Below are 20950 nucleotides of genomic sequence, written 5' to 3'. Positions count from 1 at the left end.
GCTAATATTAACTGTATTGCTTATTAGATTTTCTTTTCTTCTGACTGCTCTGAGCAACCTGTCTTTTTGCCTGCTGTTTGTGTGAACAGTCAGAACCTTTTCCATGCTTTTGTTCGACTCAGTTTCTGATTGCCAGGGAGACAAACTTGAATGTCAATATTTACCAGCTCAAGTTGCAGCATAATGCAATAATTGAAGAAATACAGGTCGGTATAGCTCTGATAAGGTGGCTTTCAGGTATCATTGCTTTAAATATATAAAACTGTTTGTACATAAAATGGGGAAAAAATAAAAAGCACAACAAATTACTCTAGCCTTTGCAATATTTGTTTTTTGTTCTGTTGTTCTATTTTGAAGCATGACCGAGGTTGCTGCTAGCACCATTTCTCAGTCATTCTCTTTTGACCAAAATTCCGAGGTTCCCAGGTAAGGTAAACCTATGAAAAATGAAAAACACCGTTAAATTTTTAGTCTCAATTAACATGATTTTTACCTTTGATTGCAAAATATTTGTACCCGAGAGCTGTAGTACTGAGTAAATTTTCTGGAACATTTTCACGACATAATCCTTGTGAATCACATGCTATTGCAGTTTTTCCAGGATATCACATGCATCAAACTTCTTAAATTTCCTGTAATAAGATATAATTATCTCTGTGAGTAGTTGGAAAAATACGCTATTTAATAACATCTGGTACATCTTATTTTGTTTTGTAATCTGCAGATTTATTGTTGCTTTTTAATTATCCAAATGGGTAAAGGCACACTTAGTCATTTAAGTAAAAGTAAATCTGCCATCTCTTATATTTCAGCTAATAATGTCCATCTCCATTTTCTCTTACCTTTTTGGTTTTATGACTACCAGGACCTTTTTCTGTCACAGCATTGTTTTCTTCTGTATCTCTAGAAAAGCCAATGTTTCAGACTCCCCGTGACTGAAAACTGTGTAGATCTTATGCCTTTACATTTACCTTTCATTCATGATGTTAGGAAGCACTAGGAAAAAAAGGCGTATGTGCTCTCTAGAGAAGATTGTGCAGTGTTAATCGTTATATTTTCCCAACAAGTTACCTATGCTTTAGATAAATCAAGATGTTGATTTGACATTACGTGGATTAATTTAAGACAACATACTATATGTTTTCTGCTATTTTATTCTTTTCATTCTTTTCTTAAGTAACATAGAGATTTCTGTTAGTCACGGTCAGCCTTCCCTTGCTGCTGTGTCAAGTTTATCAAGTATTATCTCCAGTACTTCAATTTGTGCAAAAAAGGAAGACGTCAAGAAAGAAGTCCCAACAGAAGAGAAACAGAACACATCAGAAACTGTCAGACACATGCTCCAAGATGAAATGTTTAAGTTAGTTCAGGTGAGAGCAGTTCACTGTTGAAAATGTTGTTCACAATATGAAACGGTGTTTAACATACAGTTGGGATAATTACTGTTTTAAAGTATTAGTTTGCTTGTTTTAAAAAATGACTTCTAGTTCCAGGTAACTACTGTGAAAACTTATTTTACACTTAGCTCTTGTTTTTTATTCAAGAAAATTATTAATAATGAAAGGATGAACATGTTCTAATTCAGTTCAGTGTGCTCTAATTGTATAGATTAGGAAAGATTCTGAAGCTGGAATAACTTCATAGCTGTGCTAGCAATTAATTTTTATTCACACACTGAAACATAGTAAGAGCTTACATTTACCTAAACTTCACAAAAGAAGTGAAGGAATTTGTCTTGCTTTAGTAAAGCTTGTCTACAATAGATTTTTAATGCATTTAATGCATTTAATGCAGTTCAGTTCAATAAGCAGTCTTACAAAGGAGTCTTCATTGAAACTTATGGAATTTGTTTATTGATACTGTATTTTTTCTGTTGGTAAGATAGCAGACTGTTAGAACATGGCTTAGAGATGATATTTTTTTGTCAGAAACCCTTTTCAACATGTTTTTGCAATGTTACCTTTGTGTGTGCAGCTACAGCAAATCAACTTCATGAGTTTAATGCAAATAGTGCAGTCATCATTTGCTAACCTGCCAAATGTGCAACAAACTTTGCAACAGTATCAATATGCACACCTGGAAGGAGTCCAGCCTGTGCCCCCTGCAGCAGTCAATGGCTCTGGAAGACCTTCATGTTCGGCAGGTGCTTCTCTAAAAACGCAACAGTCCACTGAAGATGATAGAAGGAAACATGATCAAAAGAGCTCAAATTTTCAACCAACAAATAGTTTAAGAGATGAAAGCAACTCTGTCTGTACAAAAGTAGGTGTATCAGTATGTCATTTTTGAAGATGTGAATGTCTATATATTCTGTATATCTGTTATCTGTTATATTAAATTACTAAATCTTTTCCTAGTGATTACTGTAGACTAAAACAAGTGTAAACAGAAAACAAACATGTTTTTGTGCATATATAGTTAATCAGAACTGTTTCACTGTACTTGCAGATGCATTTCTGTTTTTTTCACTTTCTGATTTAGAATCAACAGAATGTTTCAATAAGCCTTCCTGAAAGCCAAAGCACAGAGACAGGATTTATGCCACCATCACAAGATATGCATTCTTCAGCATCCATCAAACCATTTCATCTCCTGGCTCCTTCCTCAGATGTTCAGAAAGCACCCAAGTTTATCCCTATTGAAAAAAACAGGAATTACTCAGATGGATTTCCTTTGCTTAAGCTTGAATCAGGTAGTCATTCCAAACCAGCATTTTTACATCCAATAGAAGTGTCATCAGCTTTTGCAAGACCAGCCCCAGTACTACGAGTGGCTTGGAATTCATCAAATTCTTCGTGGAACCAGCAGACATCATACCAAGAAGGGAGTAAGTCTACAGCACATTTGAGCATGAGTAGATCTAAAACTGAGATCTCAAAACAAATGCAAGGGGAAGAGAAAAGATGGGCAGAAACTGTGAATAAGCCACCTTCCAAACACCTATGTTCAAGTCAGTATGAAGAACAAGAAATTTCACTTGAGCAGCAGTTCTCTGGTAATGTGAAAATGGACAATGCAGTGATCACCAACAACCCGGCTGGTATTCCTCTACTGCACTTGAGTCTTGATCCAGTACCTAGACTTCCATCAGTTATAAAACAGCCAATCACCACTGCTTCAATACCTGTTAAACCTGTAACAAAAGAGGCTGACTGCAGAGAAACACTACAGAACACAGGAATATCACTGCTCCATGCCAATTTACATCAACAAAAGAAGGTACTGGATTTAATAATATATTTTTCTAAGTTTCAGGAGTTTTTAGTATCATGATTTCTAATTCATCAAAGATTAGTTAGTATTTCCACTTGATGGAATCTCGAAGTCTACAGTCCAGCTGATGAAAGGGTTTGGATCTGAGGTTTCTATATACTGGAATGTTAATGTAAAGCAGTCTTAGTTCTGATATGTTTAAAGAATGTACTGGCTCAAAATGACAAATAACATTTCTGTCACAAAAAGCAATCACTTCTGTTTTTACAGAAAGTTAAATACAATTATTTACAGAACTACAAAGGAAGCAGTAAGAAATTCTGTATATAGGGCAGAAATGTAATGCTCTGTAGGCATTTTCCTTTTCCTTTTGGGCTTGGAATGAAAACTTTGTCTTCTGGATGCTGAGAACCTGATATTTTGAAACATGTTTTTCTGACAGAATCTCATACTCTCGCCCATTTCAGCTGGATGTAAATGTTTTCCTAGAAACATTTCAAGATTTGTCTACACTTCCTATTTTCATGTTCAACCTGATATGTTAAAAATGCATATATTAAGGAAATACGTTCTGTAGAGAAAATTCCTATCTTCTACGTTGTCCAATGGAAACAGTTTGCACATTTACACATTGCTTCTGATTCTGCTGTTACATTTTCATTCTCTCCAAAAATTAACTGTGTTTCTATTACTGAGATACAAATGGGACCTGCTACATCCATGCAGTATGACTGGGGTCCCCTCATTTTATCACTGTTTCATTTTCTTCTTCTCTTTCTGAACTTTCAGGTGCCAAAACTTATTCCACCTCAAGATCTCATTGCATTTGAGCAATACTACTACCATCATAATGTGACCAGTTCTTCATTTGGGCAGGACCAAACTAAGCCTATGCAGTTACTAAAAACTGATTTAAAACCATTTGAACCAAGAGATGTGCAAAAGAGTACAAACAGGCAAGCCAAACTTTTAAAGTTGGGTCTTCATTTTGAAGAGACTGTGCTGCAGGTCATCATGATTAGTAGTAATCTTTAGGACGGAAAGGATTGCACTGTTGTACTACAGTTTAAAATACAGACTCTGATAATGAGTCCTGAATGCGTCCATCGGAATTCCAGCAGAGGATTTTTTTTTCTTTGTTTGCTTTTTTGCTAGCTGTTTTACATGAGACTTTTGACAGTTTTATTTTTACCTCTCTGCATTTATCTGTGCCTTCCTTTGAAGGGATAATGACATCACTACATCTAGAACAGAATGCTTGCTTCTTATTATGATGCTTTTAACTCAGACAAGATGGACAGACTAAGCGTTCACTGTAAAGTTGGGAACAAGCAGTACGTAAATAACTGCAGCTGTAGTTTAGAAAACCTGTTTTGATATTATCACTTGAAATTATAAGGCTACAGTTATTATCTTATATCCATCAGATACTAAAGAAAATGTCAACTTTTTTAGTAAAACAGTTAATAAGAAATTTTTACTGATAACAGAAGTCCACGACTTGCTGGAGTATTTCTTCGAGTTTACTGGCAGGCATTTTGTGTTGCAATGATTTATTTTTAATACACAAAATATAGTTACATATTAATCAGTTTGCAGTATTTGATATGAATATCTTACTCGACTGTTAACACATTTTGCTTTGGTTGGTGAATGTTTTTATGAGCTCTTGCAATTATTTTAGATGCATTTCTCATAGGCAAAATTCTCCTTTAAACCAATCTGTATGCAGCAGTTCCGTTTATCATTTCCACCTTTGTTTCAAGTGTGTATTTTCTACTCAGGAAACAGTAGGTATTCTTATGACTGTGGAGCAGCTCTAACTTTTATTTATAATTACTGTGTTGGCAGACAGAAGAGGCGTGATAAGAAACTAATGAAAGAGAAAGTGGAAAAGAAGAAACGAAGTGTGTCTTTCTGCCCGGATGATTCCATCATTAATATTAGTGATACCATGATGGCTGTTGAACCAAAAGTGGTATTGTAGAGTTCTTTTTTCTTTGCCTTTTTCAAGTATTAAAAATAATAATAATAAATAGGTGAATTTCTTCCAGGCTAGGAACAGTACATGTTCTTCATTAATATCTTTGTATTTACTATAAGGAGGGAAAAAGAATTAACACAGAAAAAGAATTACAGGGGTGAATTTGTTTCTCCCGTGAGTTGAACTTCCTAGTTAGAATAGCATATTTTGACATTTAAAGTAAATACACACGTAAGCACCAATCACTTAAAAAATGTTCAGTGTGTCAGTAATATGAGGACAGCTATCCCAAGCATTTTCACATGAAGCTGACTGATGACAGTGTAAGTCAGAATAAGGAGGAAAAACTCTCACCTCTGTTTTATCCAAGTAACTGAGAAGACAAACCCTTCCTCAAGGTGGGTTTTGGTTTATACACTTCTGTTGTTTACACAGGCCATTATAGTATCTTAACATCTTTTGAGTTTATTGTTGCCAATATCAGATTGAAAACCAGGATGTTTACTTCCCAGTACAGCAGGCTCTAGTTCTGGTCCATAATATGCCTTCTTTGAGACTTCCTTGTCTAGCATGGCTACTGGAGAATCTCACCAGGGCTAGAAAATAGTAATTATAATACAGCAGGGATAGCATATTTCATAGTGAAAAAATCAACAGCATCAACAAAACCTTTCATTGCGGCTGGAACTTATTTTTTATATATATTTTTTTTTTAAATTAGGATTCAGAAACACAATGCACTTCTTACCTGCAAGAGGATTCTTTCATTTCCACGGGCAAGTACAAGTACATTTAATACTTTGAGTGCCTTAATAAATCAAGGAACAGAAGTTTATTAGATTTCAAAGCAAAATTCCATATTAAGCCCATATCAAAAGATACCAAAAAAAGATAAGTCAAACTGTGTAGTCTTTAGAAGTACGAGCTGCATTGTATATAATAGGATCATTTCCCAGAAAATTAGAAAATCCTTTCAAGATGCTGCACAAATGTTCAGTCCTCTTTTGGAATAGTCAGTTTTATGGGATTGGTGTGTAGAGAATCTATATTTATGCTCTTTTTGCTTAAAAACATTATCACTAATTGTATCACTACGCTCCCCAGTTACTTCTTAATGCAGAATAATTCTCCTTAAAATTCTGGAAGTTTCCTTGAAAATGGGGGGATGATGTTTTAATTATACCTATAAGCAGTAAAGTTCAGGAAAGAGTAAAGAGTAAATTGTATGAATTTCGGTAAATATGGATCGTAGGGATTTCTTATTCATGTGATTAATCAGAAGAAATCTTTAAATATACACTAAAAATTCTAAATCAGATTTATTTGTTTTCAAATATATTTCCAGTTTTATTTGACAGTATCTTCTAAATATATGAAACTTGAGACTCTCATACTGAAAAGAAACAATGTTTGCAGTATTTCTAGCTCAGAAAAACAAGACAATGACTATAGAAAGATCTGCTTCTTTCTAGTGTATTAACTCAGCACATTATTTAGTCCTACTGGACAAAAATAACACAGTCCATTCTCTGAAATTTGTTGCAGACTAATTCTGTCTTTCAAAGATCTGAAAAAATATCAGTAAAAAAATAAATGTATACATGTCATAAATATTTCCCCCTACTTTTAAATTATGAAACATATTGATTATTCAGCTTATTAGTATACTTGGTTTGAAGACTGCACAACCAAACCTAGTCTTGTAATACCGTGAGATTCAAGCCAGATGCATGTTTGCAGAAGACAGGTATTGCAAATTTTCTTGCTATCATTTATAAAGTATGCTTCAAATAATGTCAGAATACAGGGGAACATCTGCTGGAGCCCTTAGTTTTAAACTAAAATGATTACTTTTTCTAATTAATGCACTACTTATAGCCAGCTAATTTCTCATTTTAGACAAAGCAACAGAGGCAGTTACTACTCCAGATCTACATTACATGGCTTCTACAAGGAAAAACATAGCAGAAACTCAAGATGCAAGTACAAACACTCACCCAGGTAAACGTTACCTATACATGCTGCAGCAACCATTTATTGATATTTTTTTCTAGTTAATTGCAATATTTCTTATTTTTTTTTATTTCTTTTTGTTAAAAAAAAATACAACATCACATGTATGTATATATAAAAAGAAGATATTGGAATGTAAATTATAAAATAATAACTAAATAATTGTAAGTAAAAGCACTATGTTGTGATTGTGTGACATGATTGATTTCTGTATGTCAGTTGTGTTCTGATTTTCTCTGAGTACTCCTTTTAGCTTACATTGTTTTTATGAAAACGCATTTTAGACACACATTTGATTGAAACCACTTTCCTACATCTTCCCTCCAGCTTTCCTTTGATTATGGGCTGGTAAATCAGAATTGTACATTCAGATCATGCCCTGAGTGTCTTTCCTTAGATGAATGCATTTTGTTTTCTTTTTCCTATCAAGTGCTCAAATCATGTAAGGATATTGGAATCAGCACTGAAACTGAGATTTCTGACACTGGAAAAAATGAGTCAGATATGTCTGTTCCTGTGTCAGGTATGGTTTAAGGCTTTCTTTATTTCATTGATTGTTTTGGAAATCTATAAAAATAACTAATTGTTTATAATGTATTTTTGTATGACATAATTTTATATGTAGGGTATTGATAAGATTCTGATTTATTCTATTTCTTTCAACCAAATGTCAAATAATAATAAATACTGTTCATGCAACATTTGGATATGTTTTAGCTAGTACAGTCTAGCCATGCTTTTGTGTCTGTGTTATGAGACATGTTTATGGGCTTTACAGTGGTTTTACTGATGCTCAATTTTGACAATTTTTTTGTCAAATTTTGGTGCTTTTTGCAGAATACAGAATTGAAAGTAATGATGATTTGAGGCTAAGCATGTATTTTGTTTTATACTTTGTCACCCAAAAAGCTTACAAAAAGTTCTATTATTTTCTTATTTCCTAAGAACTTTCCCTCTGCTGCCACACAAATGTACTGATTTTTCATTTTTAGAAAATTCAACAACATTGCTCCATTTGGAAAAATATTTTACTGTGTAGCACATGTTGAAAATATTATTTATTTATTTGATCTTTCTTGGCAAGTATTGTCATTTAGTTGGATCAGGTCAAGAAGCAGATTTTTTTCCTAACAAGCAATTATACTGCAGCATGCTGCTCCAGTTTTAATCTTTTGAGTATTTCTCTGTTGATTTATCACAATAATGAAAAAAATTAAACAGCAATAGATTTTGTTTCAACCATACTTTGAAGAAACCTATTACAGAATAGCCCAGGTTGGACAGGGACCTCAAAGGTCCAACCTCCATGCTTAGTACTAGACCTGACTGCCCAGTGTCTCACTTTGGTTACTGAAAGGCTTCAATTGGGTAAACCCGAGCCTTCTGTTCTCCAGGCTAAACAAATCCAACTCCCTCAGTCTGTCTTTGTAAGGGAGGTGCTCCAGACACCTGGTCATCTTTGTGGCCCTCCTCTGGACTCTCTCCAGAGGCTGTCTTTCTTGAATTTGTGGCCCCAGACCTGGATACAGTACTCCAAATGGAGCCTCACAAGACCAGAGTAGAGAGGGATAACCACCTCTGTGTCCCTTCTGGCCACCTCTCTTCTGATGGAAACCAGGATACCATTTGCTTTCTGAGCTGCACGGAGCTAACCACTGGCTCATATTAAATTTTTCATCCACCAGGACCCCTAGGTCCTTCTCTGCAGGGCTACTCTCAAGGACTGCTCCTTTCAGTCTGTATATATGCCTGGGATTCCTCTGGCCCAAGAGCAAAACTTTGCACTTTGCTGTGTTGAACCTCGTTAGATTCACCTGGTCCCATCTTTCAAGTCTGTTGAGGTCCTTGTGAATGGCATTTCTTCCTTCCACTGTGTCAACTGCACCAGTCATCCTGGTGTCATCAGCAAACTTGCTGAGGGTGCATTGAATTCCATCACTGATGTCGTTGATAAAGATGTTAAAGAGCACCAGTCCCAAGACAGACCCCTGGAAGACACCACTCTTTACCAGCCTCCACCTGGACATAGAACCGTAAAAAACCACCCTTTGACTGCAGCCTTTCAACCAATTCCTTATCCATTGGGTGGTCCACCCATCAAATCCACATCCCTCCAATTTGGAGATAAGGATGTGGTGGGGGGCCATGTCAAAGGCCTCGCTCAAGTTCAGGTAAATGACATCAGTCACATTCCCTTTGTCCACCAATGCCATCACTCCATCACAGATGGCCACCAGAGTGGTTAGGAGTTACAGGGTTACCCCTAGATGTAAGTCTGTGACAGGGAGGCACAGGCCCTGGGAAAAAAGACAAATAATAATAATAATAATAAATAAATAAAGGAGAGACAAAAGAGCAAAGGGAAAAAAAAAAAAAAAAGGAAGGAAGGAGCTTTTCCACAATACCTGCTGTCTGGCCCTGGGCCACAGCTTTGGGACAGGGGGAAGGGCAGAGAGCCAGCAGTTTGTTTAAACACAGAGAAAACACAGCAGCAATGATCTGAGGAGGAATGGTAACTTACTAAATGTAACCAAACCAAACAAAATGAGAAAGACGTGAGTACCCAAAGTAGGAGTCAAACCATGACAGTGCAAGGGAACCACGTGTTTTTTTCTGTGGCGAGCTGAGACAGCCAGAGGCAGAGAATGGCTGGGGTCCAGTCCAGAGTCCCACCACGCTTCCTCACGCCAAGTCCTCCGGGGATGCCTCTCCTCCCCTCTGGGAGCCCAAAATGGTGGTAACATGGAACCAGAACATGAACTCTTTAACTGTTACTGTTCTGCATGATGTTCTGATGTGGAATACCGACAACAGAAACCACAAAACCACAGCATTAGGCATGACCTTTCCCTGGTGAAGCTGTGCTGTTTGTCTCAGGTCACATGCTCATTCCTCATGTGCATGTCATCCAGGAAGATCTGTTCCATGATCTTTCCAGGTACAGAGGTGAGACTCACCAGCCTATGGTTCCCGAGGTTCTCCTTTCTCTCTTCATTATGAATGAGAGTGAGCTTTGGCTTTCCTGATCCGATGTCCACAGGTTCAGACAGCATCCCTGTATTCTTCCCAGGTGACACGCCCTTGTTTCCAGAGCTTGTGTGCACCTTTCTTTGCCCTCAATATGCCCAGCAGGTCCTTGCTGAGCCATACCAGTTTCTTGCGTCCTCTGCCTGCTTTCTTATTTAGAGGGATAGAGAGCTCTTGTGCTCTCAGAAGGGCATCCTTGAAAAGTAGCCAGCATTCCTCAACATCTTTGTCTTTAAGGACAGCATCCCAGGAGATCCTGACCAACAATTCCTTGAACAGCCTAAAGTTTGCTCTTCCGAAGTTCAGGGTCCTTGCCCCACTCTTTGCCAGGCCCACATTCCTCGAGATCACAAACTTGACCAGGATGTGGTCGCTGCAGCACAGGCTGCCTCCAGCCTTAATGCCTTTAATGATCTCTTCCGCATTGCTGAGCAGCAGGTCCAGTAATGCTTCACATCTGTTCAGTCTGTCCAATACCTGAACCAGAAAATTATCATCAGTGGATTCTATGAGTCTCCTGAAGCTCTCTGTGTGAAGTCCCCCACCAGGACAAGAGCCTGGGAGCATGGTGCCTCCTACAGCTGAAGCAAGAAGGCCTCATCAACAGTTTCCTCTTGATCAGGCAGCCTGTAGTATACCCCTATCACCAGCTGGTCTTGATTAGTCCTACGCCTAATTCTAGCCCACAGGGTCTCAACCTGTTCCTGACTGTTTCTCAGAGGAAGCTCCTCACAGTCCACTCACAATTTGAAACAGAGGGCAACTCCCTCACCTTTCCTACCTTGCCTATCCCTTCTAAAGAGCCAGTACCCTTCAGTGGTGGTATTCCAGTTATGGGAGTTATTCCAGCAGGTTTCTGTCATAGCAACAAGGTCATAACTTTCCAAGTGCATCAAGGTTTCCAACTCCTGCTTATTTCCCAGGCTGAGTGCATTGGTATAAAACACTTCAGCTGGGCTTTCTGTCTCACTGCCTTTCGGGGGATCTAGGATCCCCTATTGAACAACGCTCTTTATTTTCATTTTTAAAAGAACAGCTAATCAAAGTATTTATTATTCCGAGAATGAAGACTAAATGGTTTGTCCAGTTTCGTGGCTTTTACTGTAAATATAATATTAATCATTTTTCTTTTCCCGTAGAGTCATCTAGTGTCCCTAAATTATCATCACCCGACATGTATTTAAGCCTGGGATTGTCCAGTGAAGTGAAGGAGAGACTTCTACCATCATCTTTGTCTGATGTACCTGATGTGGTTAGTGGTGCATGTGGTTTAATTACAAGTATACCATTTGTCTTATCTCGTGAGTCTGCATTCTTCATTTTTGGATAAGTAAGTTGTAGAATATGGAAGATTGCGGTTGTTCTGTCTCTGAAGCAAAAAAATCTCTTTCAACTCTTACAAAGAACAAGCATAGGAAACGATTGAAAATGTACTGCTCAAAACACATACTATGTAATTCTTCGTCATCTTGTTTTTATTTAGACTGAACGTAAATTTATCAGTGTGACTGACATTGAAGGCAGTGGCATTCTTAAAGAGTTACTGATGATACAGGAATCAGCAGATGAAACAGTTACTACAAAGCAAAATGAGAAGTTTGAACTTCCATCTACTGCAGAACTTCATCACATGGCAGCTTCTGTTACTAATGCAATTCCATCTGAGCTGCTACAGAAGAAAGGTAAACATTTTATTTTAAAACCAGTAGAAAAGCTGTCCGTTTTAATTATAGTGTTCTTACCCCCTCGCAGAATATCCTCAGCCTTTCTCCCACTCACTTCCTGCTTGTTTTGCTTTATACATCAAAACATTTGTACATTGGACATGTTTGTATTGATACATGACTGCTAAAATATGCCATAGCTGTGTCTAATTATTTGCAGTACTTAAATGCTTACAGTTCATTCAGGGATGTCAATCCATTCTTTTATTTCAAGACAATCATCTCAAAGATGTATCAAGCCAAAAGCAAAAGGAACGTAAAAAGACAGATTCTGCCAGAGAAAGTGTAACTCGGAACATAGAACTTGAGGATACAAGAGCTTTCCCTTCTATGCAGCAGCTGTCGAAAGTAATTGACAAAAAATACTTGTCCATAAAGCATCAGGAAATAGATATGCAGTTACGTATGCTGCAGAATGTAACAAAAAATATGGAGAAGGACTTCAGGAATACCAGACAGGTGAGTTCAGATTACTAACTGTTGTTTCTGAAATGGTTGACAGTTTACTTCCTTCAACTAAGGACAAAATCTTTTATCTTGAAATAATACTTTTTCAAGCCTGGTAGGTATATATTGAGAGAGAATAAAATGCAGTTTTTTCACATTTGGGGCTGTATCTGTTGGCTGATATGGTTGCCTACAGTTGGCCAAATACTGGCTAAAATGGTGATGTACTTAGTAAACCAGAAGGCTATATTTGATTCCCTTGTAACTGTGGAATAGCAAAAAGTTATGGGCTTAGCAGGAGAAAAGTTTGGCAAAGTTTTGCTCCTCCAGAATATTAAGTGGCTAATTCTGAGAACTGTTTCCACTGACTGCATAAAATACTTGCACTTTTAACATCTTTGTGAAAGTAAATATATAAGTAAAATAAATCCATTTTGGACATAGTGCATTCACATGATCTTGTATAGTAAGATCTTATATAATAACAGACCTCTTAATACTACATCTAAGGGAATACTGGCGTTTACTTCTTCGTGTTACTTTGACTTCTTAATAATAATGTCAGAGCAAAGTAGGGGGTGACTGTTCTAAGCACATGGCAGTAGGCTCTGATTTTGCCAGTCTAGCACCAAAGTTTTTTATTTGCACGTTATTGCAACTGAGTCAGTTTCCTGTTCACTCTGTAACTCCACGGCATCTGCTTTTTCTATAATCATTCAAACTAATATTCCTATTGCTTGCTGATCCAAATATTCACAGAAATATAAGGACCTCAGTGTGTTAGCTGCACATACAATCACACTGAAGTGGGTTAATTAATCACATCATTCCTCTAGATGGTCATCTGAGCTGATTTTTCAAAGCTTGCATTGAAAGAAATCTTTGCACATCTTCTCTGTTAGAGCATTTCACTGTGTTTCCATTTTTAAACTTATTCTCAGTACTTAGCCAAATCATGATCTGTGAAAATAAACTGATTTTCTTTTTGCCCTTCCTTCAGTACATAACAACTGATCAACTTTACAACTTTATGACAACTTCTTATGTATTAGACATGAGCGATGAGTCCTGTTCTTTGTAAAAACAATGCACTTCGAAATGTCGCAACAGGATGAATCAGTTTCATTTCCTATTTTTCAAATTCAGGAAGCTTCTGGTTTAGGAAGAGTGTGGAAATATTTTAAGTTTTAGGTTTTTTTAAATAAGATATACTAGGAAAAATCAGGTGTTTAGAAAGTAAGAGGCAATGTGTTCAACATGGTATCTTCTCACAAGATTAATAGAGATAGTAAGTTTTATCAAAGTAGTGTTCCAGAAGATAAAGCTCTTTAAAATAGGTAATTTTACTTTAGATACTATGATTCTTAATTATTTTCTTTGCTTTGAATAAGGTTGTTCCAGTGTAATGTTCCTAAGATTCAGAGGAAGAAAAAATATTTAAAGCAAACTTTGTGAATATCTGCTATGTAAGTCACACAAATGCTTTGGAGATTATATTCTTACTTAGTTTTGGGATTATTTTTATAGCTTGTGAAAATAATAGAAGATTTGGAAATGGCTGAGAATTCGGACCCTCATGATCATCCTTCATTCTCTGAAGATTCTAGAATCACTGATGATGGTATGTGCTCACTTAATAGACAGACAGTAAACTTTAGTTGGGTTGCATATTAACGTTGATTTTTTCCTACCAATGAAATGTAATGCAATCTCAAGAAATGTTACTGAAATATTAAAGAAATTAAAAATAGAAGAGGAAGAAAAAAAAAATCAAAACTAGACAATCTGAATAACATTATGGTTGTTGCCTCAACAAAAAAATTATTTGAGAAACATTTGTACACTTTCGTCTTTTCCAAAACTGTAATGCGGGGCCTGAGCATGGGACTTTAAAGATAATAGTGTGTATTTATGTTCTATTAAAAATTAAAATGGCTGCCCCTGACAGCTTTGCTGATAAAAAATAAGTATGAAATTAGTTCAGTTTCCCCTGTGTATATACAGGTACTTTGTTCATGTGTCTTTATTGGCTATGTAGTTGTAGTATCTTCTGATTTTTTTAAAAGCTTACATCAGTTTAACTGTCTGCTGAAGCAGATACATTGGATAATTTATTTTATATACAACCATAGAATTATGGAAGCATAAAATGGCTTGGGTTGAAAGATGTGAAGAGTCATCAGGTTCCAGCCCCACTGCCACAGGCACAGCTGCCAACTGATAGATCAAGTACCAGATCATGTTTCCAGGGTCCCATTCAGCTTGGGCTTGCATTCTTCCAGGGATGGATGTCCACAAGCTCTCTGGACGATCTCTTCCAGTACCTCACCACTCTCTCAGTGAAAAACTTCACCCTCACATCTATTTGAAATCTTCCCTCCTTTAGCTTAAAACCTCTCCACCTTTTCCAGTCACTATGTGCCTTTGTAAAATGTTGATTTTCCTCCTCTTATAAAATCTCCTTTAAATATTGGAAGGCTCAAATGAGTTTTCCACACAGTCTTTGCTTCTCCAGACTGAACAACCCCAGTCCCTTCAGCCCATCTTCATAGGAGAGGTGCTCTAGTCCTCTGATCATCTTCATGGCCCTCCTCTGGACCTACTTCTGAAGCTCCATATCTTTCCTGTGCTGGGGGCCTCAGACCCAGATGCAGCACTCCAGATGGGGCTTCACAAGGACAAAGTAGAGAGCAACAATCGCTTCCCTCATCCCACTGGTCACCTCACTTCTGATGCAGCCCTGGATGCTCTTGGCCTTCCCAGCTGAAAGCACACGCTGCTGCTTCATGTTAAGTTTTTCATCAACCATGACCTCCCAGCTGGGCTGCTCTCAAGGCTTTCTTTGCCCAGTTTGTATACATAACTGTGATTACCCTGATCCAAGTGCAAAACCTTGCACTTTGCTTTTCTGGACCTCATTAGGTTCACAAGGGCCCACCTATCAATTTTACCAAAGTCCCCTGGAAGGCATCCCTTTCTTCTACTGCATCAACTGCACCACTTAGCTTGGTGTCATCAGCAAACTTGCTGAGGGTGCACTCAATCCCATCATTTACACACTGATAAAGATGTTAAAGATTAGTGGTCTCAAGATGGACCCCTGGGGGACCACACTTATCACTGGCCTCCGCCTGCATGTGGAGCCATTGACCACAACCTTCTGGCTGCAACCTTCCAACCAGTTCCTTAACCACCGTGTAGTGCACCCTTCAAGTCCATATCTCTCCAATTTGGAAATAACATATTTACTTACAGCTACTGTACTTTACCAAGGTGGCAAATGTAGGTATGTCAGATCCATTTTACAGTCATGCTTAAAAAGTCTCATGTACTTAAGAAAATTCACATAAAGCCAAGTGGTAGAAACAAATCATGTCTATATCTGCATTCATACATAAGAAAATATATGAGATGACCATTAGCCTCACACACATTACTTCATAGTTTAGTCTTGTTGTCATGTACAGGACTGCAACATGCATGACAGTTCTGATACGAGCACTTCCATAGGAAGGCACAGCTGATCTCTCAACAGTGTACTAAACTGTCAGTGTTATAAATCTGAGTTGTTCTAAGTTGGACACATAAACTAAATGCATCGCTAACATATAAGATAGATAATTGTATTTTTTCAGTAGTCTGTATTAACAACGTTTTTTTTCCACTGGATCAGAATGTTTGAAGGGCATAGTTTTTGAAGATGTTATGGATGATGAAAAGGAGAGCTTAAAACTTGAACAACCCGTAACCAATTATACTACTTCGAAAGTGAACTCTACTGAATTTACAGACTCTGCTTCTGACTTTCCCAGTGGCATAAAATCATCCTTGGGTATGACTTATGATGTTTGCTATTCTCTGTTTCTCCATTTAAAACTAAGCAATCCTTTTCTTCCTTGGTGTAATATTTGCTTATGGCTGTTATATAGTGCCATTGAGCTCATAAATGGCAGTTAATGTCTATTTATTCCTATGGATGATTATTCTTCCAGTCAGCTTACTTTCCAGTCTTTCTAGACAGCGTTATTTAGAATGGCTTAATGAATGTGCATTGATAATGAGTTACGTATTACATGACAGTACAGTATCACTAAGCTTTCAAGAGAGTTTGGCAGTGTATTATATTTGCACTCAAATTCACCCTCTTATTGAGAGAAAATAAATAACGTTGTGTCTATTTCTGAATCCCTCCCCTGTGCTGATATGTAATTATTTGCTTAAGTGTTATTTTCGTAATGTGACACAGTGCCATACAGTGCTCTTTTTTTTACTTCTGTAGCTGTGGTTATAAAAATCTCTGGCATATTCCTGTGTTTTTGAGATAGGACACTTCAGTTCAGCCCAGCAGCATCAGGAAGATATTTTTTTTTAATCCCTACACGGTGACTACTGTTTATATCCCAAAACATTTTATGAAAGCCCTTTTCATTTTCCAGACTGATAGTGTGTAGATTTTCGCAATTTTTAAGACCAGGGTGGCAGTAGAAATGTTCTCAATGTGTAAAAATATTTAAAAATATATAATTAAAAATAGTTTATGTTGCTTATATTGCATTTTTTGAAGGTCATAAGAATTACATATATTCTGTACAGGTGAACATGCATTCGATTAGGACAAGTGTGACATTTTCAGAAATCTTTTGTATCTGCTTGTATTAGAAGCAAATCTCAAATGACATGCACATAAATTTTATAAAGAATAATATGTTTATTGTTTCCTCTTGAAGTAAAAACTTGTAACGTCAGAAAACTCTAGGTCATACTGAGTTGCAACTGTAATTTTTTGAATGAATGCTATTTAGCATAGAAAGAACAGCATTCATCTTGCCTCCAAGACATCAATGCTGCTCTTTAGCTGCATTTCCTGAACTGCAGCAGTTCAGAACCTGGGAGTCATCCATTTTCCTTAAATAACTGGACAGTTAATTGAAACAGATCTTTCCCACTTAGCTGGAAATAATTAGCTTTGTTGTGGCAGAGTGCCAGTCTGACAGTATCTGTCTCCTTTCCCTAGCGAAACTGTCAGGTGGCTGTTAAAAAATGTTCTGTGAAAACTCTCTTCTAGTCAGATAGTAGATGACATGCCCCCACCCAGGCCTAGGTATAGAATTCATTTACTTTTAATATTGGTGTATTCTGTTCGATACATTTTTGAATTTTATCCCACGGGCATAATGTATATATTGTTGGCCTGTGAACAAGTGCAAGGATTTTGCTAATAAAGGCTGTTTCATTTTCAGGCCTTAAGATAAATAACAAACTAAGTGAGAGGTACGTATTTCAACATTGTTTCTTCTGTGTGCAAAATACTGTTTTTGAATGAGTGCACGTAATTCTTTTAGTGAGCTGTCACCAGAAAATTTTTGAAGAGTTGTCATGTAAAAAATAGGAACTAACAGACTGGATTTCAAAACTGGGTTTAGCTACCTTTAGCAACCTTTAGCCTGAAGTGCAGCAGTAAAATTAATGATTTAGTTTATTGTATAAGTGTTTAAGGTCAAACTATTTGTTGTGAGTAGAGCAGATATGATGATGATTACGTAACCTGGGGGATGTGTACAAGGCAATGAACAGTAGATTATGATTTTGCTGAAAGGATTCTTCAAATTAATATATCACATGTTCAACTCTTGCCAGGGCTATATTTCCTCTGATTTACTCGGACCTCTGTTTGCTGCCACACACCTTATGTTAGTCAGGTCTGGCACATTCTGTCCTGTTTGTGCTGTGGAGTGTTGGCTGAAGTGCACATGGTAACAGTGAGGCTGGTTAATCTTTTAAAGAGTGCGTCTACACACACGAATGTTTTGCTTGTTTGAGCAAACATTGTGAGATGCAGGGGAAAGAAAGTTATCTTAACTCATTCTAACAAAACAGCATGACTTCTCAATTTAGTTTGTACATATGGACATATTCTACTTTAAATTAGTAACTTTTTTTTTTTCCCTTTACCTAACTTCAAGTTCTGTAGAAGATCCCCTGCAGATCACTGGTTTCAGTGGTGTTTCTGACATGGTTAATAAACTTGTATTAGAAGGTGGCATCTCTGCGACAGAGCTGGGCTTTCCAAAAACACAGGCTAAGAAAATCTCCAGGTAGTAACGTTGCTGTTTTTCATTATGTGTTGGTTAAATAATTTAAACACTGGGTATTCTTCTTATTGCTCACCTCCTCTAAGCAATAGAAGAAAGCATGTGATTTCTGATGGCATTATGAGGTTACTATTAGAACTGTTTAATAACCATTATTTTACTGTTCACTATTGTCCAAAGTGGTGATTGTTTGGATTTTTTTTATTATTTGTTTTAAATTCTTTTCTTCCTGCTAGCTTGTTCTTTCTGTGGGAATGAGTTGTAGCACGAGTCTTTACAGACAGCAGAATCAGATCAGCCAAGAGAATAGGAACCTCCTAAAGCAGTTCTGATAGGCAGAAGCTTCAGATGTTTCCAGTTGGACTCTAGTCTGTCGTTCTTGAGATTTTTTGCCTTCCTGGCTAACAGTTATAAAACCAACCGTGTTATTTCCTCAGATAATTTGAAATTGCAGCTGTTTCCTCCTCCCGTTTATGACATCAAGTGCTTACAAGGAAGAACTGCAGTTATTAAGGATGACAAACAATCTGTTGCATTGGTATAACAGCTCACACCAGTTTAAGAACCATGTTTCAGGATGTTCTGGTGAACCAAATAAATAGAGTGCTGTGTTTTTACTTGTTATATCATTTGTCATTAAAACTGTAAAAGTAGATCAAAAGTCTCAAATCTAAATCTTTGAGGGAGCAGACACTCCCTTCCCTCCCTGGCTGGCAGTGCTGGGCCTTATGCACCCAAAGGTAGTTCTGGCCCTTTTGGCTGCAGGGCACACTGCTGTGACTTGAAATCAACTTGCCATCATCAGAACCCCGTCATCAGAACTTTCCCAACCCATGGGGCTGCTTGCCAGTCTCTTGTCCCCTAGTCTGTAAGTAGGGTCAGGGCTGCCCTGTTGCAGATGCAGGATCTCACTTTGACGAAGTTCATGCAGTTGGTGATTGCCAAGCCCTGCGATTTTTCAAGATCTTTCTGCAAGGCCCCTCTGCCCTCAAGGGAGAGAACAGCTCCTCCCTGTTTAATGTCATCCACAAACTTGCTTGGTATACACCAAAGGGAACTGGTCCCAGTATGGAGCCCTTCAGACCCCACTAGTGACTTGCCATTAGCCTGATATAACCTCACTTTCTGAAACCCTTTAAGCCTACCCTGTCTGCCAGCTGTTCACCTATTGCCTTCCCTCATGAACCTGTGTTGGCTCTGACCAATGACTGCATTGTCTTTCAGCAATTTCCAGCAACTCCCAGAACAATCTTTCCCATAATTTTACCAGGCACTGAAGTGAGATGACATTTCTCTTTGCCATGAAGTAAATCACTTTCAAATCCCTTGAGGGCTATAGTGCTTCAGTATATTCTGATTGAGTTGACAAGCAGCTACTAGAGATACCTTGTTTTGCTTCATTTCTGTTGACTAATGTATTATTAATGTGTGCCAGTCTTGAAACTAAGAGAACAGGCTGCAAAAAGTTAGGTACTTTAATACCTAAAAATTCAACAATTTAAAATTTGTTAAACAATTTAAAGTGTTACATTTTCTTGGATTACATTTTTGGTTACATTTTATTGCTATTCTTATAGCAATACCATGGAGAAAATGTTTATTACACAGATGCTGAATTTAAAAAATATTCAAGAATGCATTAAGTATTTTTGAAGAGCTCTAAAAATGAAGTTCTGCTAGTATTTATTGATATCAGTGTCTATTAGTATTCTGAGTTACTGTGTTTAAAGTGGCATACACAAAGAGGTTTGTGAAGGAGCTCGTAGCTGGAGAGAACAAAAAGGGTGATAGAGCCATCTGTTTTTTTAATTAGTTTGACATGGAGCTTGGTTTGGCTTTTTTGTTTGTTTCTTGTTTTGTTTATTAGACGGTGTTTGTAATATAGGAATCAAAGATACTTGCAATATGACTTTGAGTTTTTACTGTATCAATTTTCCTGTTTTCTGAATGTAATTAACAGAAGGAAAGCTTTAGGAAATATCTTGGAAATTACTGGTGTATAAGGACTTTTATGTGAAATAAAATGTTACAGAAGAAAATTTCATAGGTGGGAGATTTCAGCTGAGAATTTGAATGAACTGCAATATTTTTATCATGCCACATGTGGCTGTCGTTATTGGCAAGTTAAAGGATGTTTTAGGTCATTTTCCATTTACATCTACACTCAAGATTCGTGATTCTGCTTTCAGACATTCTCAAAAAACAGAAAAGGAGAAGAAAGAGATACGAGCATGGATGAAAAGAAAACAAAAGGAAAGAATGAGAGAATATATGAAGAAACTGGAAGAACAGAGACAGAAAGAACATAATCCATTTAATTTCAAAAAGAATATGGTAAGAAAAATGCTTATCTTGAAGAGTAGCTTATGTACTGTACAAGTGTTGATAGTTAAGATTAGATTAAATAACAGCTGTCAGTGATTTTTTCCTATTTAAGTATTGTGATATTG

At 37.1% G+C, this 20950-nt stretch overlaps 1 protein-coding gene across 1 annotated transcript in view; it reads left to right on the top strand.

The window, feature by feature from the left end:
- Positions 1-20950, top strand: part of CPLANE1 (ciliogenesis and planar polarity effector complex subunit 1) — a 57987-nt gene that overhangs the window by 31236 nt on the left and 5801 nt on the right. The window contains exons 30-46 of the mRNA XM_072360284.1: positions 358-426; positions 1178-1370; positions 1975-2262; positions 2482-3219; positions 4003-4169; positions 5065-5191; positions 5919-5973; positions 7097-7198; positions 7641-7733; positions 11377-11489; positions 11721-11919; positions 12176-12420; positions 13936-14029; positions 16082-16240; positions 17649-17679; positions 18372-18503; positions 20690-20834. Coding sequence (XP_072216385.1) covers positions 358-426; positions 1178-1370; positions 1975-2262; positions 2482-3219; positions 4003-4169; positions 5065-5191; positions 5919-5973; positions 7097-7198; positions 7641-7733; positions 11377-11489; positions 11721-11919; positions 12176-12420; positions 13936-14029; positions 16082-16240; positions 17649-17679; positions 18372-18503; positions 20690-20834 — 2950 coding nt within the window. The remainder of the gene's footprint in view (positions 1-357; positions 427-1177; positions 1371-1974; positions 2263-2481; positions 3220-4002; positions 4170-5064; positions 5192-5918; positions 5974-7096; positions 7199-7640; positions 7734-11376; positions 11490-11720; positions 11920-12175; positions 12421-13935; positions 14030-16081; positions 16241-17648; positions 17680-18371; positions 18504-20689; positions 20835-20950) is intronic.

This window comes from Excalfactoria chinensis, chromosome Z (assembly GCF_039878825.1).
Source record: "Excalfactoria chinensis isolate bCotChi1 chromosome Z, bCotChi1.hap2, whole genome shotgun sequence".
Classification (NCBI taxonomy): domain Eukaryota; kingdom Metazoa; phylum Chordata; class Aves; order Galliformes; family Phasianidae; genus Excalfactoria; species Excalfactoria chinensis.
This window is presented reverse-complemented; position numbering and strand designations above follow the sequence as displayed.